This window comes from Boleophthalmus pectinirostris, unplaced genomic scaffold (assembly GCF_026225935.1).
Source record: "Boleophthalmus pectinirostris isolate CB_2022bp ecotype Guang Dong unplaced genomic scaffold, ASM2622593v1 HiC_scaffold_2, whole genome shotgun sequence".
Classification (NCBI taxonomy): Eukaryota; Metazoa; Chordata; class Actinopteri; order Gobiiformes; family Gobiidae; genus Boleophthalmus; species Boleophthalmus pectinirostris.
Window position 1 is genome coordinate 19,597,843 of NW_026571152.1, and position 26,982 is coordinate 19,624,824.

The 26,982-nt window shown below is 41.0% G+C and overlaps 1 protein-coding gene across 1 annotated transcript; it reads left to right on the top strand.

Moving 5' to 3' along the window:
* Window positions 1-86: 86 nt before the first annotated feature.
* LOC110166877 (acyl-coenzyme A thioesterase 1-like) lies at window positions 87-26,982 on the top strand. Its single transcript, XM_055155619.1, has 11 exons — window positions 87-126; window positions 5,417-5,627; window positions 5,970-6,069; window positions 6,205-6,395; window positions 6,464-6,633; window positions 7,513-7,632; window positions 7,764-7,846; window positions 8,429-8,522; window positions 8,739-8,823; window positions 20,113-20,253; window positions 26,855-26,982. Exons 2-11 carry the CDS (start codon window positions 5,432-5,434, stop codon window positions 26,980-26,982), a joined length of 1,308 nt encoding a protein of 435 aa, XP_055011594.1. The 5' UTR covers window positions 87-126; window positions 5,417-5,431.

The window sequence follows — 26,982 nt, forward strand, 5'->3', positions numbered from 1 at the left end:
GAATCCTGTGATTGCATAGTCAGTGATAGTTTAAGCCTTTGCTTCTCCATTAGATGTTGTTGTGATACGTTATTGCCGTTGTCAGACAGTGTGCCAGATCTGACAGAAGAAGACCAGAGAGAACAGGTGAGTCTGTACTAAGATGTGGTGAGGCGCTAGGGAAACAGGTTTCACATCTACTGATTAAAAAAAAATAAAAATCAACTTGCACATGGTAACCTACAGAGTCTATATCTACTCCAATCTTCCGAAATCCTCTATTTAGACCTGGGCAATTAGATGCAACTTTTGTGACTTGTCACAGAAAGGGTATTGCAGCTCAGACAAATTTTTATATTGATGGTAGGGGTGGGCGATATCTCGATATTTTTAATATATCGAGATTTTTTAAAAACTCGATATGAATTCTGACATATCGTATATATCGATATAATGCTTATATTAAATTTTGATTTCGCTGCTTCGCTTGTTTGTCTTCTCTGTCGCCGCCCGCGCGCCGCCGCCTCCCTGATTTTGTTGCTCGTGTCTCATTCACTCGTCACTATCGCCGTGAACGCCGAAAGTTGCTGCCAGTGAAAAGCTTCTAGCGCCACGAAACTTTTCCACCATTTACAGCCAAGGCCATCAGCAGCACATTTCATATTCCACTGAGTCCTGTCCTTTAAGTCCAAAAGAAGTTGACCCGCATGAGCGGCACGTGGAGTGCGCTGTTTATGCAAATTAGCCATGCGCTTTTTAAGTTTCGTTTCTGTAAAACGTAAACAAGTCTGCGCAAAGCTGCAATAAATAAATAAATAAATAAAAATTAACACTATAATCTCAAACGGGCTGATGTGACTCTTGAGTCGTTATGCTATATATCTTATAAAGTTTAGTAATGTAAATTCTATTTATGCAGAAGATTTTAATTAATAATCTGTTGCAGTGTAACTTGTACAAAAGTGTTTGGAAACGTTGGGTTTGATCTGCAGTGGATTGTGGGAAACCTCCTTACTGTTGGATAGGAACATGAATCTATTGAAATAAGGAACATCCTGAGCTTCATCTGCTAAAGGAGCTCATGGTTCTGGTTCTGGTTTGGATAACAGAGTTAATGCAAAGATGAGCTTGTGTTGAGTTGCGGCGTGTGTAAGTACGGGAGTTGTTCTTTCAATGTTTCTCTTGGAACTTGTTTTAATGCGTTGTTTCTGGTGACTACATTTAAAGGCATTGTCTGGAGCAAGCCTTGACGGCAGCTGCTCCTGGCCTCATGTAGATTACACCCATTCTAGAATCCAGGTAGAGGCTTTGGGTGGTGTATGTTTGGGGGTGGTGGCATTTGATGGCATGTGTGGTAATCAGTGTCTTTCTGTGTGGCAGATTACTCTGCTGCTGTTTGTTTCTGCTCTCAAATTCTCTTTACCATTGTCTCATAAATCTCAAATTCTCTCGCAAAGTATGATTCCATAGTTCCTTTAATCAGTAGAGTTAGTGTAGTTGCTATAGTGTATATTTATTGGCTGGGGTGGTTTGTGCAATAGTGCAATGTAGTAGCACTGTGCACTTTAAAACGCAGCACTTAAGACCACACACCTAGCACTTTAAATCTAAAAGAAATATACAACAGCACCTTTTTGAATGTGCACTTTTTAAAAAATGTGTAAAATGAACTATTTTAATATTGTTAACTAAACTAAAGAATTGTATTTTTTTCCCCACTATTTACTACCTTTGTCCTATGTTTTAGCCAGACTTACCTGTGTTATAATTAAACAAATGCATGATTTCATCTATCATATCATCTTGCCCCCAGTCTTGGCGCTTAGCACAAGTGTGGGGCGTGGACATGGATCTATTAAATATTAAATATATATATAAACAAGAGGGGTGCTGTGCCGTGCCTGAATATCGGGTGGAGTGGAGCAGACTGAGGGCGTGGTGTGACGTGTTCAGTGAATTGCCAGAATCGTAAAAATATAAAATAATAAAAATATCAAACGAGTTCAATGAAAAACAACAAGTAACAAGCTCAAGTTTCTTTTATTTAGAAATATATTAACATTCATAACATGTCCGTGTGCTGTGTGGGAGCCCTCCGGATGCCCTCCTGCAGCAGAGCACAGCCCCTCGCCCGCTCCCTGTATTGGCTCAACTCTGCTCTATAGTTTGGTTTCATCTGGATCTGTGCAAAAGCTGCTCAGTCACATGTGGCCATTTACGGTGCTGTCCTAAAATGTGTTTTCTCACTCTGTCTGTGTCCTAATGCCGCAATGTTGATTTATTCACATTCTCACGGCTGGACTCCGAGCGCGCATTCACTGAGCTCGGGTCTGTGACAGAGGAGCACGTATCTTATCTGCGCAAAGCGGTAACATCAGAAACATTTTTATATCCTCCTGGGACCCGAAGAAAAAAAAGTGTTTTTTCATTATACATTTTTTTGTTATTTTCTATCTATATGAAGGTAAATGAACACCTTAGCATTTAGATTTTATAAATTTTTATTTTAAATTTTATTACATGTCCTCTATAATAGACACCAGGGACATTTTGGTGTTACATCCACGTGAAGTTAACAACCCAATAAAACTTTTTTGATGACCAACATTTTTGATAAGCTTCTTCAGTCGCCTCAAAACGTTTTTAGACTTCCTTTTAATTTCTAACATTTTTTATCATAGTGCATCCACAAACTAATTTTGTATCCCAGACATAATAGTACCTATTATCCCCCAGCCCCACCTTGCTGGGTTCATATTTAATTAAGTTGGGGGTATGGGAAAAAATGTATTTAATCCCTTTTAATTTTCCTATTTGTCTACTTCTCCAATGCCTTAGCCTTGTATATGTTACATGCCTTCTTACTATGAATCCATGTCGCTAAACAGTAGGATATATTAAAAAAATCCCAAAACCTTTGCACATCTGAGCAGCACTTTAAGTCTGAAACTGCTAGGCTACTAAAAAGGAACTGCGGAAGGTTCATACAGTACAAACACCCACAATCATTGCTGTGATGGTTCTACACCTTTGCGAGTTTTTTTGTGAATTCTGCAGATTGGTCCTGATTTGAAAACATACAGTTGCTCCTTAAAAAACACAGGAACAAGTCTGAACCAACTCAGATCTGGTTTTCCAGGCAAAGCGAACCATCAGAGAAGACTGGCCTTTAGAGCGAGCACAGCAGGAGTCCAGTTGTGACTGAGCTCCTTATACGCCCATACAGCTCCTAAATGCCCATACAGATGAGAAGGACTCAAATGTGCAGTATTACACTGGTCAGGTATTTCTCAGAACAGTGATTCATAATTCATGCAGTACACATCAAAGCCAAAACTCAACATCCAGACTAGTTTAGTTGCCCCAAGTCACTTTCTTTTGGCCAAAGAATAATTAGAGCTTTGTTATCTGAAGTCACCAGTGTAAGCTGCAGTGAGTGATGTTTGCCCTTCTGAACCTGTCTCCATCTGCACCATAAACTCTACATATGGTCTATGATCTGCACATGGCTTTAAGGAGCTCACCTCTCTCAACACTGGACTCATGCTCAGCTCTTTGTCCAAGACCATTCGTCTCCGATGGTTCACTCTGTTTGGAGATCCAACCCTTTTAATGTATAGGCCTACCTACCTAGCCTTATAGCCTAATAGGGAAATTGTAGATTATTTAAATAATTATTTTGTTGTAGTATTTTATTTTCTAAATGAGGCTTATCAGTGCTGAGTTTTAGTAATACAAATGAAGATAATCAGGCTTACTCTGCATCTACATCATCACAATAAACTGAATGGGTTCTAATAACTTCTCTAAACCTCAGGGTGATGTGTTCCTCATTTTTCTTATCATCCAAAAAGTCAAAATCACGATCTCCCTCAGTAATTCACTGCAGAAATGCTGCAGTTTCAGTTCTGTCAGGTACAAAAAGAAGTTCCATCAAATACAGCACAACTGTCCCAGTGTCAATTATAATGTACATTTATAAACTTGTAAGTATTTTAAGGCACAAACATTAAAATTATTAAAATAATTGCAAAATTTTATCTTAAAGGGTTAAGAAATAGAAAAACATGTGGAAAATGTAGTTTTAAATGGTATAAATAAAGGATATTTGATTTTCTTTTCCTTGTATCATAAAATGTTCCATTTTGAATATCAGCCTTTTTTAATCGAAAGGAAAAGGTGGTTCCAAAAGTCCTAGCCAAACAAATCAGATATCACCAGAAAGCCCTGGGCATCCTCTACAAAGTACAACAGGAATTAAGAGTCTATCTCAAAAAACCTAAAAGATAGACTGGGTAACACAATGTCCACTATAAAGGACACAAATGAATGGGCTTGGTCTCAGGAGGATATGACAATAAACATATTCTATATTCTGCGAGACATCCACCTGTGTGGGACCAAATGCAGTGGACCTGAGAGAAGAGAATGTGAGCGGTCAGCGGTGGACACTCGTACCTCAGGTGAGTCCGTGGGAGCGGACTGCCGAGACAGGCGGGAGTGAAAGCGAGTGAGCAGCAGGCCTCCAGCAGCGAAGTACAGCCCCACCTGGATACGCCCACTTGCGCTTAGTGCTAAGACTGGGGGCAAGATAGGGCCCTATGTATTTATTCAACCTTCTCAAAAATTTAATGACAAACTGCGGCTCTCTCCTGATTCTAAACATATGATCTCAATCTGTGGACTGTTACACACTACCTCTGTCTCCAGAGAACGTTTGCGGGAAGCATTAAGATTTAAAGATAAATTTGGATATATTAGTTGAAATGTGGGAGAAAGCTTTGGTGCAGATTTATTTTTGCTCCATTACTAGTAGTTATTGACTTGTCCAGTTCAAGGTGGTACAAAACGTGGACTATTCTAAATGCATAAAATGTTTCCAACAGTGGTTTCCCAGTGTGATAAATGTTCATGTGCTGAGGGAACACTTGCTTATCTTATTTGGTTGTGTCCACAATTATTAGCTTTTTGGTGTACAAAGTGTTTTTTCTAAGTTATTCTGAAGACATTAAGCCTGATTACAGTTTAGCTCTATTTGGATGTTCTACAGACACTGCAGCTTGGGATGGTGGTGGCTAAAAAAAAACTTATATTGTTGACATGGAAGTCCATCACACCCCCAAATTTTGAAGATTGGCTTTGTAAAATACTATCTGTTATTCAAGTGGAGCGTGTTTGATTGGACACTTATGAACAAGAAAGAGACATGAAGCTATATGGGGACCATTCCTGGTTCAATGCCATATCACCACAAATTGATAAATGGGACATACATATTGGATCTTGCCTGTTAGAAAAAAAATACATTTGTGTATGATATCTTTAAATAAAAGTCATTAAATAAATAAATACAAAATGTTTACCTTCACATCACAATAATTGTAAGATACACAGGTATATACATCCTTGTTATGAGAATAATATGTATTTTTCGCAGATCATTTTGGCATTAATGGCAAATAAACCGAGTGGTGTGCGGCTGTCCGTTCACCCATCCCGAGCTCTTGTGGATGAGAAGTTTAAAGTGCTGGTCCAAAATGCTCCTCCTGGGACTGAGCTGACGGTGCGCTCCCATCTCCTCAGTGAAGACAAACACAACTGGGAGGCGTTTGGACACTACATGTGTGACAGCACCGGGACACTCAACTGTAAGTCTCTCACTAAGTATTAATACTCCCCTGTTCTCTTCAGTCTTTTCCGGTGGAGGGCCCATCACCTGCTAGTTCCAAAGGAGAATGCCTGGAATGTTCCATTAAATGTATTATATATCATATATTTTCCTGAAGACAAGTTATGCAAGCACACCATGTTAGAGGTCAAATTTGTAGAAAGGTGACTCTGCCATTAGTAACAGTATACCTGTCATTGACTAAATGCAAGACTTACCTGATATTTTAGTTCTCCAGTAAAACCAGTTACACCTCCATGGAGACAAGCAGGTGGCTGACCTCAAATCTGAAAAGTTACATAGTGCACCTTTGCATTGACAGTGTGTGAGGACCCCAGCCTGGGTGGGACATATGAAGGAGTGGAACCAATGGGATTACTGTGGAGCCTCAGACCAGTGCCAGGGAGTAAACCTGGACTCAGGTCAGACATTATAATGTGTGACTGTTCTTTCTACAGTATTTTTGTGTAGCAGCACATGTGATGTAAGAGTGGGTACGAGATGTAATGCAAAGTGTATCTAATGAGTGTGACTAATGCAATATAATAATGGCTCAGGATGAGGAAGACCAATGTGGAGACCCCTCTGGAGGTGACAGTGTCAGTGTACCAGGGCCACCTGTCAGAGGGCTTCAAGGAGCAGAGCTGTCTGGCTGCTGTGCTGGTGGAGCGCTGGTACATGGCTCCTGGAGTCCAGAGGATACCAGTTACAGAGCACGACCTCACTGCTACACTCTTCCTCCCTCCAGGTGGGCTCTCCTTCTGCACAGTGTGTGCCAGGGGTTGACTTTGTTGCTTCACAGAAGATTTTATGCAGGACCTGGCCCGTTTCCTGCTGTCCTGGACCTCTGGGGAGGAGGTGGCAATCTAATGGAGTATAGAGCGTCTTTACTGGCGTCACATGGGTTTGCTGCTCTGGCCCTGGATTATCTGACCAATAAAGTCACAATGACAACTGGAAAAAGGATGAAGAATGACTACTTTGAGGTAATGAAGATCTTTTTTATTTTGTCAACTTTGAAACTTGAAAGGCTGCTGTGTCAACATCACAATAGTGGATGAGCAGCTCACTCTTTTTATCTTTAGGTAATAAATCACTTTGGTTTAAGATTAAAAAAGGCTGCAGTAAATTTAAGGTTCAGTGACCTTATGTCCCCAATTAAATCACAGAACAGGTTGTTCTAAGGCACAGGTTGTTATTATGTAAGCCACATCTAATCAAAGTTTAATCAAACTTCAGTATTGGTACAATGGGTACACACTGAAATAGCACAACATAAAAATATTTATTGAGGGTTTGAGCTTCCTGTTGTCTGCAAAATTTTGAGAACTTTTTACCATTCAAAACAGAGACACTGTGCTCTAGTTGTTTGCCAGTGGAAAGGACACTTGTGCATATTTTACACTTTTCACTTATATTCTGTTTCTTTCACCACTACCACCTGAATGTATATGCCTTATTGTAATTATTTAAATATAACATAAGCACTGTGGGTCCATGCTCCTACTTAGAATCATAATTTTAGATGAAAGAGTAATTTGGTGCAAGGCAGTGAAGGATACACTTTTCTGTCCTTGCTAAATTAGCCACATGTTAACCAGATGGAGAACACATGCCTGTGGAGGAGATGAACATTTAGAACAGGACTTGGGCAGCGAGTGATACCTGAATGCCTTACCATGCCCAGATTAGACAAGGCAAGATGCCTTGTATTTGAGAAAAAATCTTTGATGAGCCTCCACACAGGCCAGATTAGGGAAGAACAGGAAAGAACTGTATTCCTTTTTCATCACTCTGAAACAGATGAAATGAACAGATTGACCATTATGTTTGATAGTACATGTAGCTTTTTATTGCTTTTCTAGACTGCCTATAAATTCCTGGAGCAGCATCCTCAGATTGTGGGCAGCAGGATCGCCATGTTTGGCCTGTCTCTTGGTACATCTATGACCTTAAAAATGGCCGCTTACTCCAAGGTCATGAAGGTGACAGTGAACTTGTGCTACATAGATTTCCATATATTTAAATAATTTAAATTAAAAATATGTTTATTTCACTTGAAATAAGGCATAATTTTAAAACTGTAATGTCACTGTGGTTTCTTTGTGTTTCTCAGCTTAGATGTGCGGTGTGTTTCAGCGGAAGTCACGTTCAGCCAGTGAACGGCAGTGTTGAAGAAATATTAAACTACATGAGAATGTAAGTTATGGTACTGCAGTTTATTATCATTTTACTTTTAGCCATTACATAAGTCATTGGAGATGACAAATGCACTGTCAAATCTAATTTAAGTGTAATATAATATCCCTGACATTGTAGTTTGAAGATTGCATTGCAAGTTTCTGTTATTTTTTCATCAGCTCTTTCTGCGAGGTGTGTGATATACCTCTCTTTGTACCTAATTCTATTCACCTTATTCGGGCCTGCCCACTTTTGTCTCTAAATTCTCCTAAACCATGCTTTCTTGTGGTGGCACTTCCAGTTAAATGGGAATATCATTCATTTCAGTGGAGAATTTGGGAAACGTTTTGCATCTTAAATATTACATAAAATTAATTTGTGTAACATGTTCTGTTTTCATGTGCGATTCTCACTGATTCTCTAGGGGTTTTAAAACAGCTTTATAGTCCTTATTGAACTTATTTTTTGTTAAGATCGGCAGCCCCATGCAAAATAATACAATCCGAATGATGATGGCGACGTGCATACAAACTTCTGGAATAAGGTGAATAGCACTGTGCTTGGCTAAAATGTTTCATCATGTAACAAAATTGTATCCAGAAATCAAGACAAAGTCCGCATCAGCGAGAAGCAGGAAGTAATATATCATGATGTGATCTTGCCAATCCCTGAAGACCCTGCATTTAAAGTAGATGTGAGTATGAGGGATTTATACATATATTTATTACATAAAAAAATAGGATATTTAAACAGAAAAGCACTGGAGAAATGCTGAAGTAACATTACTACCCCTTTTTATGTGGGATCTTTGTCAACTCAACTCAAGGCAATGTCACCAGGAAAGGCAACCACATTTATATTGTTTTGTCTTGCATTATTTTACTACAAAAATGTTTTTCTTCATGTGCAGATGGGACGTGTGCAGTGCCCCCTGTTGTTAGTGGTGGGTCAGGATGATCAGAGCTGGCCATCTGTTATAGCTGCTATGGATGTGAGTTCACCAGGGGTGGCATGGTTCACAAAAAAAAAAAAAAAAAAAAACGAACCGTTATCCTGGTTCGGGACGTGTGTGTATCATACGGTTTCCACGGTTTTCAGCCGTAGCCTCGTGCCCGTATGTGACCTGTTTCGTTTTGGTGCAAAAGAAGAGGTGTGGAGGGTGGGTGCTGCGCGTCCCGTGTAAAAATGGCAAGTAGGAGAGAAGAGGGTCGACCAGAGATGGAGGATGCGCCCGTGCCGTTACTTTGCAAAACCACAGCCGCACGTCAACGCAAAGGCGGCTCCACCGACAGCTGCAGCAGGACGTACACGTGCAGTATTGGCTCTGTGTTTGTCAATGGGAAAGCCGATCAAACTTGACTGAGTGCGTTTAGCCTGTCATCTTGAAACTTTAAAAACACAGGGAAGAAGCTCACAATTTCCCTCTCTTGATCACATAACACATGTGATCAAATTAAAAGAGACATGTCATATGAGTAAACATCAACTTTAGCCTTAGCTCTCTTTTATTACAACAGATCTCAAGTTTTTGTTAACATAATACACTGAACAATGCATGATCAAAACATGACGGTCATACAGCAGAATAAGAGGCAAGGAGCACATACTCAGGAAGGTTTTATCTCTATTTAAGTCAAAGGTTAAATACGTAGGGTTTTAATCAAACACAGTCATCAAATTTGGGCGTGAGAATTGAAAATCAGCAAGGAGTAATAAAATCGAAGAAAATAGGAGCATGTGTCAGAGCAGAAGTAAGCAAATCCATATTACCAATGTTCTGAGACATGGGATGATGCAACATCCAATTTAACAAAGTATTTTCATTCAAATTTTGTCTTGTTTCAATTTCAGCTGCTTTAGTTGGAAAAATTAAATCACTCCCTGAAGTGGGCTTATCAGTTTAAAAATTGTCATTTGTATGTAGCCTTCAAAATTTAACTTTATTTACTATTGCATGGTATAGAAGTAGTATAACTTTGGCAATCCCAATTGCATAACCATTACTTTTATCAGACAAGTGTCTCTTACAGACAACTTGAATAATATATTACAAGTTTGTTCCTTATAGCAAAATTTACAAATTTTGGTGTTTCTCTTTTGTTCCTTTTGTTCATTTCTGTGCTCATTGTCTCTTACCATATTGTTGGTTGCCAATTTGTTGTATCACAGCTTGTCAATTTGCTTGTTGGCTGTCCGAGGCCAGTAGTACAGTCCCTGACAAAAATCTTGTCGCTTATCCATTTTGTAGAAACAAAAGCTTATAACCTGACTTTAAATTAATCGATTGGTTTTGGAAATGTCTCATATGAAAGCTAAAACCCTCCCAAATTAAAAATAAATTTGCTTCACTGAAGAAAGATTGATCATTTAATGAACACAGAAAGGTCAGATTTTGGCAAGACAAAAGTCTTGTCGCCTTGTCATATGATGCACCCAATCCTAGATTACAGCCTCACTTGTGATCATTTACTGATCAATCAATTAGTGGGTGTGTATAAAAAGAACCCCAGCACACCAGACCTTCACATCAACTGCAACTTGACCTCTGACAACATGCCTAGATCCACCCTGAGACCAAAGCGTTAATTATCAAGAGGCTGAAGACCAGATCCACTGCTGAGGTGCTGACACCTTCAATGTGTCTCAGCGTCAAGTACAAAGAATAAGAAAAAGATCTGAAATGACTGGAGATGTTTTTGACAAGCCCAGGTCCGGCAGACCCCACAAGACAACTGCTCGGGAGGACCGTTTGTTGATTCGAAAATCCAAGGCCAGCCCCTTTTCCACTGCAGCAGAGCTCCACCAGGCCTGGTCACCTCAAGTCCCTGTGTCAACCTGAACAGTTTGTAGAATTCTGTCTCGAAATGGCCTCCATGGTCGAATCAGTGCACAGAAACCAGCACTAAACAAAAGGCAATTAAAAAACCCTGTGGCATTTGCCAAGGCCCACACTCTGCTAAAAGGATGGACACTGGAAAAGTGGCAGAAAGTGGATTTCTCAGATGAATCCTCGGTTGAATTACATCACAGCCGCCGCAAATATTGCAGGAGACCTACTGGAGCCCGCATGGATCCAAGATTCACCCAGAAAACAGTTAAGTTTGGTGGCAGAAAAATCATGGTCTGGGATTACATCCAGTATGGGGGTGTGTGAGACATTTGCAGGGTGGAAGGCAATATCAATAGCCTAAAATATCAAGAAGTATTAGCTACCGCTTACATTCCCAACCATAAAAGGGGTCAAATTTTGCAGCAGGATGGTGCTCCATCGCATACTTCTATCTCTACATCAAAGTTTCTCAAGGTGAAGAAGATCAAGGTGCTCCAGGACTGGCCAGCCCAGTCACCAGACATGAACATCATTGAGCATGTCTGGGGTAGAATGAAAGAGGAAGCATGGAAGACAAAACCAAAGAATCTTGATGAACTCTGGGAGGCATGTAAGACGCTTTCTTTGCTATTCCTGATGACTTCATCAACAAATTGTATGAATCATTGTTGAACCGCATGGATGCGTCCTTCAAGCTCATGGAAGTCATACAAGATATTAAATATGGATCTCACAGCACCACTACTTAATTCACTGACGTTATGCAACATATTTTTGTATTTGAAGTCAATTATTTGTTCAATTTTCTGTAGGCGACAAAAATTTTGTCTTGCCAAAATCTGACCTTTCTGTGTTCATTAAATGATCAATCTTTCTTCAGTGAAGCAAATTTATTTTAGTATATTGAGCATAATTTGGGAGGGTTTTAGCTTTCATATGAGACATTTCTAAAACCAATCGATTAATTTAAAGTCAGGTTATAAGCTTTTGTTTCTACAAAATGGATAAGCGACAAGACTTTTGTCAGGGACTGTAGTATGGATAGAAACTATAACAGAACAGACAAAATAGACAAAAATTAGCATAATCAAAAATAAATACTGAAAACTAACATTAAGAAGTTCTCAAAAGCATATGGCATATACTCTCCTTCTATGTTTTCTCCCTCTCTTCTCTTCCTTCTCTTCTGAAGTCCCAGTGGCGGAAGGTAGTCAGAGTTGTCTCTCAGGGTCTCCGGTTCCAGCAATGTCTGGACTGGTCTGTCGACTTTTCTCCATCTTCATCCAGAGTAGAATGGAACGTGACTGACATGCCAGTTACTGCTTCACTTGGTTCTCCCATGACATCATGGTGTAAGATGGTAGCACGTTGAAGCACACTGTCTGTAGAGAAGACATGAAGTTCACTTTGTACTGGCCTGGGAAGGCTCCACTGCGAACCAAGGTGCCAAGCGTGGACATAGAACTAGCACAGGTATCTCCAGTCGAGGCGCTCAGATAGGCGCTCAGTGCAGTTGTGTAGAATGATGCTTCGAAGGCAGAACTGTTGACAGAAGTTGAACATGCAATGTGTCAGCTGGTAACAGAGTCATCTTTATATATATATATATATATATATATATATATATATATATATATATATATATATATATATATATAGGCAGAGGAGCATAACGCATTTAGGAAGAAAAGAGCCTGTATAAATCACATATATTAGAAAACAAGAGGGAAACCCTACTTTTATTTGTTTTATTGACTTTCAGCCTTTGACTATGTAAATCGGGACCTGTTTTATTTTCAGCTGCTACATATTGATATTGATGTCAGATTTATGATTCAATCTAGGCTATCTATAAAATTTATATTGATAAGCATAAACAAAAGTAACACAATGAAACTTTATAAAAAACAAAATTAAGAACATATATCTTAATTAAACAGTTTTAGACCTGAGTTGTATGTCAGAGGTCAGTACATGCTCAGCGTGGGCTTTGCCCCTGGCTCACCCTCTCTGCAGGAACCACGTGCTCTGTGCGACTTAAAAAGCACTGAAAATGAAATGCATTTTCTGTTTTGCTGTCCCTTGTATCACGACCTGATCTGTCAGTTGTGTCTAATGTGTCTTACTGCCTGTTTACTATGTCTGATGAGCAGTGTTGGGTAGTAACGGATTACATGTACCGCCGTTACGTAATCAGAGTACAAATTATGAGTAACTGTATTCAGTTACAGTTACTGTTTCAATGAGTGGTAATTGGATTACAGTTACTTTGCTGAAATAAGTGGATTACAAGGCGGTATTTTCCTGTTTTCACATTTTATGCTACATCCCATTTATTTATTTTTTATTTCAGTAATTCCACTCATTGCCGGAAACCCACACAGAACGCGGCAGTAAGAGCGATGTAAACGTCATGTTAACGTTAGCGGCGTCAGTCACACAATGGACAAGGTCGAAGAGCCAGTAGAAAAGAACCAGCAGTGTACAGGTAAAAACGCATTCGTGTCTTGGAAATTCTTCTCCCGACGTGAGATATTAAAAAAATATATATATATATATAAAATTGCCTACAACTTAAATGTCAAACCGGAGCTACTGGCACTGGTGAAAAGAAACTACATAGACTCATGATATCTGCACTACTGTTCTATAGTGACCTGCGACATGAGGGGACATGAACACAAACACACACACACAACACACACAAACACAAACCTTCATCATCGTCATCGACCTGAGAACGTCATTCTCCCGCGTGCCGCTTGTGGACCGTGTTTTCTCGCGTACACTGTGTAGACCGCGCTTCCTCCTGTGCGCCTCTAAACCAGAACTAACACCAGGACTAAAACCAGGACTAACCCAGTCCAGGACTAAACCAGGACTAAACCAAGACTAAACCAGGACTAAACCAGGACTGAACCAGGACTTAAACCAGGACTTAAACCAGGACTTAAACCAGGTCTTACAATCAGGACTAAACCAGGACTAAAATCAGGACTAAACCAGGACTAAAACCAGCTGGGCTCCAACTACACAGTGTATGACACTAAAAGTAAACTAACTCTAAAACTGTATAAATGTAATAAGAGATTACTGCACGAGAGACTTCAACTAATATTGAAAACTAGTGCTGTCATGCGATTAAAAAAATTGAGAGATTAATTCATTATGATCTGTAATTAATTAATCTAATTAATCTCACCTAAAAATTGCTGAGAAAAGCCTTCAATTTGAAGTATTTTCATTTAAATTCATTATTACATTATTGTGGCAGATCAACAAAAAAAAGTGACTTTATAAAGTCATTTATTGTTTAACAAACTTTAACAGATGCAGTCACTTACATTCCAAAGTATCATTATTATTATTACTATTACTAATCTGCAGTGTTGGGAAGGTTACTTTTAAAATGTATTCCCCTACAGATTACAGATTACATACCCCAAAATGTAGTTTGTAACTTAATCCATTTAATTACTTAAAGTGAGTAACGTAATTTGAATACTTTGGATAACTTGATATTCTCATGCTTTTTAAAACTACATGAATGTAGCAACCGCATCCTGCAAATGTTGTTGTTGTTTGTTCTCTTCAAATTGGCTGTTGAGCCCAAGTCTCCATGAATAAGAAACTGTTTGCTGTAAAGTAGCAAAGACGAGGAAATCTGAACATAATAACTTTTGTCTACTTAAAGACAATAAAAAGTCCAGTCTTTCCTTAACCATATTAAAAATATTATTGATAGAGAAATGCTTTATATATGAGATCACTGGTTTTAGTCCTGGTTTAGACCTGCTTTAGTCCTACTTTAGTCCTAGTTTAGTCCTGGAATGGGTTAGTCCTGGTTTTAGTCCTGGTGTTAGTTCTGGTTTAGTCCTGGTTTAGACCTGGTTTAGACCTGGTTTAGACCTGGTTTAGACCTGGTTTTAGTTCTGGTTTAGTCCTGGTTTAGTCCTGGTTTAGTCCTGGTTTAGTCCTGGTTTAGACCTGGTTTAGTCCTGGTTTAGTCCTGGACTGGGTTAGTCTCGGTTTTAGTCTTGGTGTTAGTTCTGGTTTAGAGGCGCACAGGAGGAAGCGCGGTTTACGCAGCGTAGTGAGAAAACGTACACGGCGCACGGGAGCACGTCGGTGTCCGCGCAGTAACTACGGAAGGAAACGTGGTCCGCGCGTTCTCAGGTTAATGACGATGATGAAGGTGTGTGTTTGTGTTTGTGTGTGTTTGTGTTTGTTTGTGTGTGTTAGTGTTTGTGTGTTTGTGTGTGTGTCCCCTCATGTGGCAGGTCACTATAGGACAGTAGTGCAGACATCATGAGTCTATGCAGGTTGTTTTCACCAGTGACATTTAAGTTGTAGGCGATTTTATATTTGTTATTTTCTTTTATATTTCACATCGGGAGAATAATTTCCAAGACACGAATGCGTTTTTACCTGTTCTACTGGCTCTTCGACCTCGTCCATTGTGCGACTAACGCCGCCAACGTTAACATGACATGACATCGCTCTTACTGCGCGAGTTTTGTGTGGGTTTCCGGCAATGAGTGGAATTACCGAAATAAAAAAAATTATAAATGTGTTTTTTTTGTGTGTGTGTGTTGTTGTCCCAACAACACATAAAAACAGATTTTATAATAAAGCAAATCGCATACAGAAACAGTAAAGTTAGAGATTAAAAATGAGATTAATGCGATTAAAAAACATAACGCGCTAAATATGACTGTAATTAATTAATCGCAATTAACGCGATAATTTGACACCCCTATTGGAAACTGTTAAACTATGTACGGATTATTAATTTCAAGAATGTTTTTTCTAATTTGGACTCAAAATAATGACAACATTTTTGGTAACATTCTATCCCAGGATGCACCCTTCAATCTATCACATCCACAAAATATATATATATTAGAGATGCGCGGATGGGCTATTTTTTCATCCGCAACCGCGACACAAAACTCATCATCCGCCCGCTGTCCATTTTGCACTGAAGGTTTTAAAAACCGCTCCCGCCCGCCGATTGAATTTAGATTTTAGAACAATCATACAGCAAACAAACTAAGGAGCCTCAATAAAAATGCAAACTCTATAGCTCATTCATTGCAAAATTCGCTCAGCGTGTATGTTCACATTCTTAATTGTCCGTAACAACCCCAGACTTACCTGGTTTTCTTGCGCAGCTAATTAATTGACAACGTTTTCCGACTAGGCTATTTTTGAACCTTCTTGCCTTCGTGTTGGATGTTGTTACATTCTGAACATTCTGCCATTGCCCGATGTTTCAAAGTCATAGCCTCACTCCATCGGTCTTTCTTTAAGTTTTAAATACCCCGAGTGGCAGTCTACGCTATAATGTCTGCGTGTTTTAAAATATAACTGATATCGAAACAAAATAGACAGATCATCTCATCCAGATGAACCTTTATTGAAATCAGGCAATGCCCTCTTTATATTCCAATTGAAATAGGCAAGAAAAAATATGCATAACTAAATAAATATGGCCCTATAGCCACTTATGTGTTGGCAAACAGCTGAAATAAATTAGAAATAATAAAATAAACTGCATATAATATGTGCCTCGTAAACCTTAGGCTATCAATAACCCACACAACCTTAACCTTCAGAACATAAAAACGAGGTCAAATGGGCTAATTAAGGACATGACGTACACTTCATACTACAAGCATAGACAGAGACTCGTCTTTTCAGAATTTTAGTTTGTAACGTGAACCTTTAAATTACTTAAAGTAACTTTATCTGAATACTTTGAATTACTTGATATTATCTTGGTTTTAAAACTACATGAATGGAGCAACCACGTCCTGCAAATTTCGTTTGTTCTCTTTTAAATTGTTGAGCCTAAGTCTCTATAAACCACCATTTGTTATAAAATAACAAGAGACCAGAATATCTTGGCGTGGGAAGTTTTATCTACTTGACAATAAAAACCAAAATTTTTCCTTAAGCCTATTGAAATTATTGATAGAAAAATGCTTCCTATGTGAGTTTACTGCCTGTAATGAGGATTGTAATATGAGAAAACTTGAGTGCTGGCTAGCAATCACCACAGGGTGTCGGGTCAGGACAGCAATTATAGACGTTCAGGTGAGTTAAAATGAGGGAGTCCACATCCAGGTAATGTAGAACGTTTCTGAGCACTTAAAGACGTGTGTGGTTCTATCTAAAGGACGCACACTATCATTCAGACATTAAAGTGTCCGAGACAGAGCCGATGCGCCGAGCGTCACGCCGCTATACTGACTCAAGAGTTTGTGACTCACTCGGTGTGCAAGCGCGCCCCTCTTGTGGTGAAAAAGAGTATAACAACGAACAACAACTAATAATATAACAAGACTAAATGTCTTTTATACACTGCCACTTTACTGTTATCACTACTGTTAGGTATCTTATCTTTGTTTAGACCTGGTTTAGTCCTGACCTAGACCCGGTTCAGTCCTGGCCTAGACCCGTTTCAGTCCCAAATGTAAAAACAGGAAAATATTGCAAGTCATTTATTTTAACAAAAGTAACTGTAATCCAGTTACCACTCATTGAGACAGTAACTGTAACTGAGCACAGTTACTCATAATTTGTACTTTGATTACATAATGCTGGTACTTGTAATCTGTTACTCCCAAACTGGTTACTTCTTTAACTATTTCATGGTTATATCAGATTCACTAATAACATCTATTAAACTTATTAAACTTATTTGACTTGTTTCTTGCAAACGTGGCATTTAGTGCTACAAATTTTGAAGTTAAGACAGTTACAATTTTAAACGTTACTTATTTCTTAGTTACTCATGTGTTGCCATGGGGAGGGCGACACACTCTCTGCTTCGCAGGGTTCACTTGTTCTATTGACCTTCCGTCAATTGTAATAATTTCATGTTCATTTGACTATAACTTCATTGAACAGGCTTGGTTTCTTTTAGACCTTCGGTCAATTATAATAACTTAATGTTCATTTGAACAGGCTCGTTTCTTTTAGAGCTCATAATGTAAATAAAAACCACTAATACTTTTTCCGCCACAATTTTGATTTTATTTTACAGTAGGCCTACTGTTTTGTAATTGGTCCTATTCTTTTGTCTCTATATTAAATCTGACTCCTTTCTTCGTGTTCTACTTTTTGTGCACAACTTAAGTTTTTTAAATTCTTTGTTTTTATATAAACTTCATTAAAAGTTTAGTTTTTCTTTCTGCGAAAAAGTTTAACCACAGACTTTATATTTTCTTATAAAACAGCCTTTTCTGTCTCTCGTGAAGGCCTTCTTAAACACGGAACCTTTTTTAATTAATAACTTTGTTAATTACGCTTTATCTGATTAAAGCCTAAACATACTATTAATTTTGTTTTCAATCTCAATTAACATACTTCTGGCTTATTTTCTACGTGAAGCCTTTAACACGAATTCGAGCTTTGCTTTTTTTGTTTCCATGAAGCCTAACATGCTTTAATTATTTTGGATTATTTTACTCAAATTAATATTACCACAAAAGTCCCAATAAGCACATCACATCAATTCAAGAGACAAAAATTCTGACCTTTTCCTTGAAACGAGCGCTCTCTGTCACGTGCGTATTAGGATTTCCGTGAAGAGGAACGTCTTGACCTTTGGCCTCCAGGAGTCTCTTCGGAACCACATCAGGATCATGTCGAGGGTCACCAAATTGTCATCTTCTCCTGGAGGCAGCCTGAACAGAGGATCTTAAGAAAGAGGCTTGGAGAGTTAGAACAGTTCTCAGACATGTCTCTTTATTGGTTCAGGCAGGTACAGGTCTCAAGATTCAAGCTGATTCAGCATGATTCGCCTACGCGGCATCTCTGTGCGTTGGTCGTCCCTCGACAACGCAGTCGACGTTCCCCAATAATGCACAGAAAAACTGGGTGCCTTTTACACCAGCATAACTGTTGAGTTAACATCTTCATGGAAACATACACAGCAGCTTTGACCCAACACGTGTCCCATAACACACTGGCATATGCTTAAGGTTGGAGACACACCCCTTATCTGTCCCATATACATTCACAGTCCATATGACATCATATCCCAACCCCATTGACACTCCAAAGTCCAGAAACATACACAACATGTTATTATATACAGGGATTCATTACAGGGCGAATTAACATATGAATGAAACTTTAAAAACACAGGGAAGAAGCTCACAGCCATACAGTGGAGCCAGGTCCTAAGGGCCTGGCATGTGTATTTCGCCTGGTGCGAGCGTAAAAACTGCAACTTTTGGATGCATAGCTTTTAGAATGCATGAAAAGGGAATGAGGGCGGCTCCACTACACAGGGTAGACGCGTGTATGGAGCACCACATCCTGCGTGCACAGATTTTCAGAAAATAGGATCCATCCTATTTCTTGACGCTCTACGCGAGCGTAGGCATGTATCCCCATCAAAATATACAGAGAGCATGAATCTTTGATTGTATTTTTTGCGTTACCCATCAGCACAACATGCTCCTGGGGCAGTTCTGTATCGTGTGAAAGAGCCCAGGTTCAGAAAGACTTTTGAAATCCTCGCGTTTGCCATGGTGAGCCTGTACAGAAGGTAAATACAAGCCTGTTCAGCTGTTAGTTTCACTGTGGATATGATACAAGACAAAGCGCTCAGTCAAGTTTGATCATCTTTCCCACTGACAAACACAGAGCCAGTGCTGTGCGTGTATATCCTGCTGCAGCTTCTGGTGGAGCCACCTTCGCGCTGACATGTGGCTGTGGTTTCATGAGGTTACACGCGTAAATGCTGACGCGTGCAGTGGAGCCAGGCCCTTAACCTTGCAGCCAAGAGCGCAATCTCACTAAACCAAGTATCCTGAGTCCTGAAGAGAGTTAGGAAGGTGGTAACATTTTTTCACCGAAGCACAACAGTTGCCTATGTCCAATAATAATGTGCTTAAAGTCAAGTCAAATTCAGTTTGCACATGATTACATTACTAACTATAATTTTACTTTTTTAATGCTGTATCCTAAATTGTGGATAATTAAGATAAGATAGTATATGCTGAAGTATATTTCTGGAGATTAAAGATTAAAAGGAAAAAATAACAACAAGAACCATACCGAAAACTGCAACCTTAAACCGCAATATGAACCTTACCATGAATTTTGTGAACCGTGCCACCCGTAGTTCACTGTATTTGGGGATAACATAGCAGCTACTGCAGTTAAATTTAGCTCTGTTAATTTTAAAATTGCATATTCAGTATACAGGTGGGAGTACAAATTAAACTTATCAAAATAAAGTTATCAAGCAAAGTTATGGAACGTCAAGAATGTGATTTTTATTTATAAACTGAATTTTGACAGTAGCTATTCTTTCCATATTCTCCTTGTGTCTGAATGCTGGGAATTGTGAAGTCTTTACTTTAGTAGACATTTGATTGCATGTTGCTTACATTTCATTCCTATGGTAGTTAAAGTTGTTGATGTTTTGTGTTAGATAAGGCGATGATGGAGAAGGCTGGGAACATTCACCTGCTCACTCTGCTCGTGTATCCTGACGCTGGTCACCTGATCGAGCCTCCGTACTCTCCACATACACGGACCAGCTACTTCAGATCATTTTACTCCCCAGACCTGTGTAAGAGAAGTTGTAAAAATTTTAAGAAAATATGCAGCATCCTCCACAAAGCGTATGTAGCCCTTATATACTGATGAATTACTTGAGAGGGCTCTGGGTTCTTTCACAGCGTACTCTCGTACTAAACCTAAGCTACTTCTAATATTTTGGGATAACGGTAGAGCACCTTTAATACAAGACACTAGGAAATGACCAAAAGAAGATAGTCTATGGCAAGGGTGTCCAAACTTTTTTCATCAAGGGCCACATTTCTAAACACAGACGAAGCAGAGGGCCGATCAAGGGCCGTAGACTGGTGCTCAGTACAGGGAATAATTGAAATATGTGCATGTTTAACACGTTAGAATGAGACATCAGTCTTTATTCAAGCTAAAATCCTCAAAACCATACATTAAATCTTCAATATTAGCTTTATCAAAGTAGATTTTCAAAAAACTTGCAGTAAAAAGTTAATTTTTAATTGATGTAAGGTAATCTGGGCCAAATCACCTGGAAGCCACAGGCAGTAGTTTGGACATGCCTGGTCTATGGGGTACCAAATTAACACCAGACACAAAGTAGATGGAAAATAACCCTCCCTTTAATAAAGAAAAATAAAATAAAAATGCATGTTTAAATGTTTTCAAGCTTCACAAAAATGTGCAACTCTTGTTCATGTGAAGTACTAATGCCGGCATCTAAATATACCATACGTTGCAGGCCTGTATCGATGCTACAGTGTGACCAAAAATTCTGGGTCACTTCACTTAAAGAGCACAAACAAAATAAAAGCAAGGTACCTCGATAAACATGTTAATCCCACCCGAATCGGCCGGTCCAGTTCCGTGGTTCTTCGTCTCCTCTGATAATACAGCTTGGCGCCCCCGGCTACAGTGTGCCTCCAACAGCGATCCAGGTGCGTTGAAACTACACTGTTCATGACTCCAAATCACACACTGATAACTCACGGTGGATTCTCTTAGTGACAAACCACAAATCTTTACAAAAAATAGCAAAAACACGAGACAACTTTAGCTGTGGCTGTTTCCCCGGTATCTCCACCAGATCTCTCTGTTTACTCTCTCTCCGTGCGTCTTCTCACGAGAACTCGCGTCACCTTCAAAGACTATATTAGAATAGGAAAAACACTTTACCACTTGTACAGTATCGTAAATAAAATATTAATATTTCTTATCTCTTTTTAGTTTTAGCAAATATGTTTTTAACCATAACATGAACTATATATTTTAATGAATGAATAATAAAATAAAATAAGTATTATTATTATTATTATTTTTTTTTACCATTAATAACTATGAAATATACTTTTGCAAATGTACTTGTAACACATGGATTTTTATCTGGGTTACACCCTCCCCCCACTAAATGTCTGGTGTCCCCAACAGACTACCAAAACTCTACCTGGGAAGAATGACCCATAATTGTATAACTATTAGTCTTTTCCAATAGTAATAACAACTCCTCCATGGATTATTGTGATTGGCGTGTCTTTAGCCTTTCCCAGCTCATCATAGGTTAACCGAACTACTGGTTTTACCTGTCTCTTTGACTTTAATTTTGGACTATCAGCCAATTGGTCATGGGGCAATCTAATTTTTGGAGTCATGGCAGTCCGTGTTGCTCTGGGCTCCACCACTTGTTCTGGGGTAGAATAGATATTATCTTCATCTTGGTCTGGCTCGTCTTGTATGATTACTACTGGAGTTGTCTCAGTTTCACTTTCAATTTCTTGATCAGACTCCACTCCTTCTAGTTGTGACTCATTGTGTGAACTTTCCTCATCACTTTCACATTCTTGAACATTTGTTTGATCTTTGTGAGTCTCTTGAGAACCAAGAACTTATCGTAGACCTTCTCTGACTCTTTCTCGAGTGCAATAATGTTGCGGTGGCTCATAGTACTCGTCCTCAGATGAGTCAGAATCTTGAGGTACTTGAGGCTCAGCCATGACTGTCGGTGACTTTGGAGTCTTTGTCTTGGTCTTTTGTCTGACAGGTCTTTGTCTTTATCAGGTATTGTCAATTTTACATCCTGTCCAATAGGGAGAATGTGGTCTCTGTGGATTGTTTTGATACTACCACTCCCATTTTCTTTTTTCAACTGGTATACAGGGAGATTAGGCATCTTTCCAATGACACGATAGGTATTGGGCTCCATCTAGATTCCAATTTGTGTTTTCTTTTGAAACCCCAGTTTTTTAGTAACACTCTGTCTCGGATATCCAAGGACTGGAATCCAACTCTTTTGTCTTAAGCCTTCTTGTTCTTTTGATGGACTTTGTCTGCGTTTTGAGATGCCAACTTGTATGCTTGATGTAGGTCTTCTTTCAACTTTGACATATAACGTGAGTGACTCTCCACAGTTTTATCAGATGACGTCCCAAAACATAGATCTACTGGCAGCCTGGCTTCCTGACCAAACAAGAGAAAATAAGGCAAGTAGCCAGTAGCATCACACTTTGTACTGTTGTAGGTGCGGACCAGTTATGGGACGTGTTGGCTCCACTGATGTTTCTCTTCTCTCTTCTCTCCTTTCTCTTTTTCACGTTTCAGGTGAGACAACTCAGGACTTGTGTCTGTCCACTGGTTCTATTTCGTGTGTTCTCCGCCCACCTACGGGCTTCACTATTGATTACCTCTCTCTGGCGCCAAGCCAGCCTCTGAGAAAGATCAAAGCAGTCACCGCGCCAATCATGCCCTCAGCTTGGCACATGCCCGCGAACCCAGTGCCCTATAAATACCGGGCCACTAGCCACATAACTCCCTTCTTCTCTCAGAGCTCAGCTTCTCTGGGAACTTCTTCAAGATTCATCGCAAGAAGATGGATTCTGCCCGAGATTTGTCACCTGCCGGTGTCAGGCACTTCAGATGCTGTTCGTGTAGCACCCCGTTCCACTGCGAAGACCAGCACGATCGCTGTTTCGTCTGTCTGGACTCTGCGGAGAGGACGAGCCCCTGGGAGGACTCAGCTTCAACCACTTCTGATTCTTGAGCATCTTGCCGCGAGCCAGTAGACCTGCCGCCGGGGTTGTTCACTGCCGCTGCTGTCAGGACCCAGATCCCGCTTCCTCCCCAGCCTCCGGAACCGGCGCAGAGGGATTTCATCCTCGAACTAGCGTCGCAGGCCCGGGCTAGGGCACAAGTAGCGACGCTCTGTCCCGCTGTACCGTCCGGTACAGTTGGGTTTTGTGGTGAACAGAGAAAAGAGCGTGCTCCATCCGGCTCAACGGGCCACTTACTTGGGACCTGGAGCTGGACTCACAAACTATTCATGCACGGCTCACCAGGGAGAGGCATGGAGCGCTACTCACCCTGGCCATGAGTCTTATGGCCGCTCTATCAGCCCCATCCCACCAAGTACGGTCTGTCTTGGAGATGATGGCCTCAGCCCACCTAGTGGTAAGTCTGAGGCTATTGCACATGCGCAGACTCCAGCGTTGGTTCACTTGGCTCTATCTGCACCCTACGAGGGACAGGCAGAGAGCAGTGACTCTGTCCCGAGCAGCGCTGGAGGACCTCAGGTTCTGGCTGGCCCCAGGTCACCTCCAACAGGGAGTGCGCATGGGCGGAGTCCCCCACTACGTGGAGGTGTTCACATACGCCTCACTCGCCGAGTGGGGAGGGACTCTCGGCCGGTTGGTGAAGGGTAGCACATGGGAGTCACCACTGGCCCACATCAACTTGATGGAGATGATAGCAGTGTAGAGGGTGCTCTTGCACTTTGACAGGTTACGAAGGGAACACGCCATGGTCAGGTCAGACAACATGACGGTTGTGGCCTACTTGAACAGACGGGGCGGCCCAGGTCTCCTCCTCTGCATTGGAAAGCAGCGGAGATCCTGTTGTGGGCAGACTCTTGCCTGGTGTCTCTGAGAGCACGCCATTTACCCGGAGTACTCAACATCGGAGCAGACAGGATGTCCCAAGGGGGGCCTCTGTCCGACGAATGGAGCCTTTCACCAAGCATAGCGCTTCAGGTCTGGCAAAGGTCCGGTCGCCCCAGGGTCGACCTTTTCGCAAGTGCAGAGAACACACAGTGCCCACTCTGGCTCTCACTCAGGTCGTCAGACGAGCCACCACTTGGGGTAGACGCTCTAGCGCATCGGCTGTGGCTGGGGGTAAATTTATCCCTACGGCCTTCGCCTCGGTGGGTAACCAATAGCGAAGCCCGTAGATGGGCGGAGCACACACGAAATAGAAATTACAGTTACTTGACGTAACTATAGTTCTATGAATGTGTGCGAGCCCACCTACCTTCAGGCCCAGCTGGATCGTCTCCCTCTATGAGCTAATTCAAAGAAGGGAGTTATGTGGCTAGTGGCCTGGTATTTATAGGGCACTGGGTTTGTGGGCATATGCCAGGCTGAGGGCATGATTGGTGTGGTGACTGCTTTGATCTTTTTCAGAGGCTGGCTTGGCGCCAGAGAGAGGTAACCAAAAGCGAGGTGGGCTCGCACACACTCATAGAACTATAGTTATGTCAAGTAACTGTAATTTCTGTGGGACCTTTATTATGAGCATGGGCAAGATCATCAGTGGAGACGTGTTCTAAACTCCAACTCCATTTTCAGCGGAAAGGCATAGATGTCTGGAAGCTCCAATTTGATACTGTTTGGTGTTTCGGACGCTTGAACCCTTTTGCAGATTGACATAACAGCTGCCTCTGGTATTGTTGCCCATTCACTGCATGTGTCTGTATTGTCAAAGTTTCTTGAAAGAATGTCTGCGTTAACATTGCGTTTACCTGGTCGTGGTAGTGAACATCAAAATCTTATGTAGACAATGCTGCCAGCCACCGGTGTCCCACTGCATTGAGCTTTGCAGTTGACAGCACATAGGTCAAAGGATTGTTATCTGTAGGTATTGTAAAGCGCGCACCATACAGATAATCATGGAAGCGATCCACCATTGCCCATTTAAGTGAGAGGAACTCCAGTTGGTGTATCGGACATCGCTTCTCAGACTGGCTTAAGTTTCCTGCCAGCAAATGCAACTGGCCTCAAATCACCATCTTGAGGCTGGTAAAGGACGGCTCCAAGACCTTTAAAGGTTGCATCCACATGAAGCTCGTAGGGTTTGAATGGATCTGCAAATGCTAGCACTGGTGCATGGGTAAGGCAATGAATGATCTGGTGAAAGACTTTGGTGCAGGAGTCATACCACCGCTGTCCAAAGGGTTCACACTCTTTCAGGTAGAACTTGTTCGGACCTGCACTTTTCTTTCAGCTCTTTTGCGTTGGGGCATAGCCTTTGGTCAGTTCTGTCAAGGGTCTCACAATAGCAGCATAATTCGCTATAAATCTTCTATAATACCCAAAGAAGCCCAAAAATGATTGCAGAAACTTCAGATCTCGAGGCTCTTCTGGGGATCAGGAGAGACACCTTGAGCGGAGACACTATGCCCTAAATATTTCACTTGGGGCTGACAGAACTGACATTTGTCCAGAGAGATCTTCAGCCCTGCTTCTCCAAGGCGATCCAGCACTTTGAGCAGCCGCTCTTCGTGTTCCACCAATGACTTTCCAAAGACAATGAGATCATCCAAGTAGACCAGGACCTGGAAGAGGTCCATATCTCCGACTGTCTTCTCCATTAACCTTTGGAAAGTCGCCAGTGCTCCAGTTATTCCCTGCGGCATTCTCTCAAATTGGAAGAAGCCAAACAAGCAGATGAACGCCATCTTCTCTCTGTCTTCTTCTGCCATGGGAATCTGGTAATACCCGCTACGCAGATCAAGCACAGTGAACCATTTGCTTCCTGACAGTAAGTCGAATGCTTCATCGATGCAGGGAGTTGTGCACTGGTCTGGCACGGTACGGCTGTTCAGTAGTCTATAGTCTATGCACATCTGTATTGTTCCATTTTTCTTCCGAACTATTACAATCAGTGAGGCATAAGGGCTACGGGACTCTTTGATGATGCCAGTACACAATAGCTCCTATAGATGTTTTCTGACATCCTCTGTCTGCAGGTGCCAGGTGACGTGATCGCTGCGGAAAGGATCTTGGATCGGACAGGTGGACGGTATGTTCAGCATCTTTTGCTAGGCCAACGTCCCATTCACTGACAGAGAAGACATGGGAACTGCTCAGCCAGTTTCTGTCTGAGCCGCTCTTTCCTCTTTTGGGGCACGGGGGAGTCACCAAAGTTGATCTGATTACTGTCAAACTCAAACTGTCAAACTTCAGTGTGATACATAGGCCCCATTACTGTGCCAACTGGAATGACTGTTTCCCTGGCAGATTGGTTTTGCACAAGGATTGTGAAGCTGTTGATTTGGACAGCATTGGCTAGCACAACCATGGGCTGTAGCAGGACATCACCCGGCAGTGGAGCTAAAGGTGATGAGTCAACCATTAAGATCTCTTGACCAACAGTTTGCTTGAAGTCGACTTTGCAGGTTATTTGCAGGTCTTCTCCTGGAGGTAGTGTCAACGGGTTTGGGCCTTGCCATATCACACAGCCTACCTTGTCATCTTGGGTGGTGAGGGAAGCAGCGTCAGAAAGTATTTGTTGCGGTTCCCTTTGGGGAAAATCAGGGCTGGGGTATTAAACGCATGACGAGATTTGATTTTCCTTTTCTTTTTCTCCCTGTCTTCCAGTCATGGCGCTGTGGGGCGGGCAGACTGTAGGCCACAGTCAAGCTCAGGAGGACTCCTGGAAGAAGACTCTTGTATTTTTGAGAGAGCACCTTTTTGACAGGAGAAAAATACTCACATCAAATTTATAA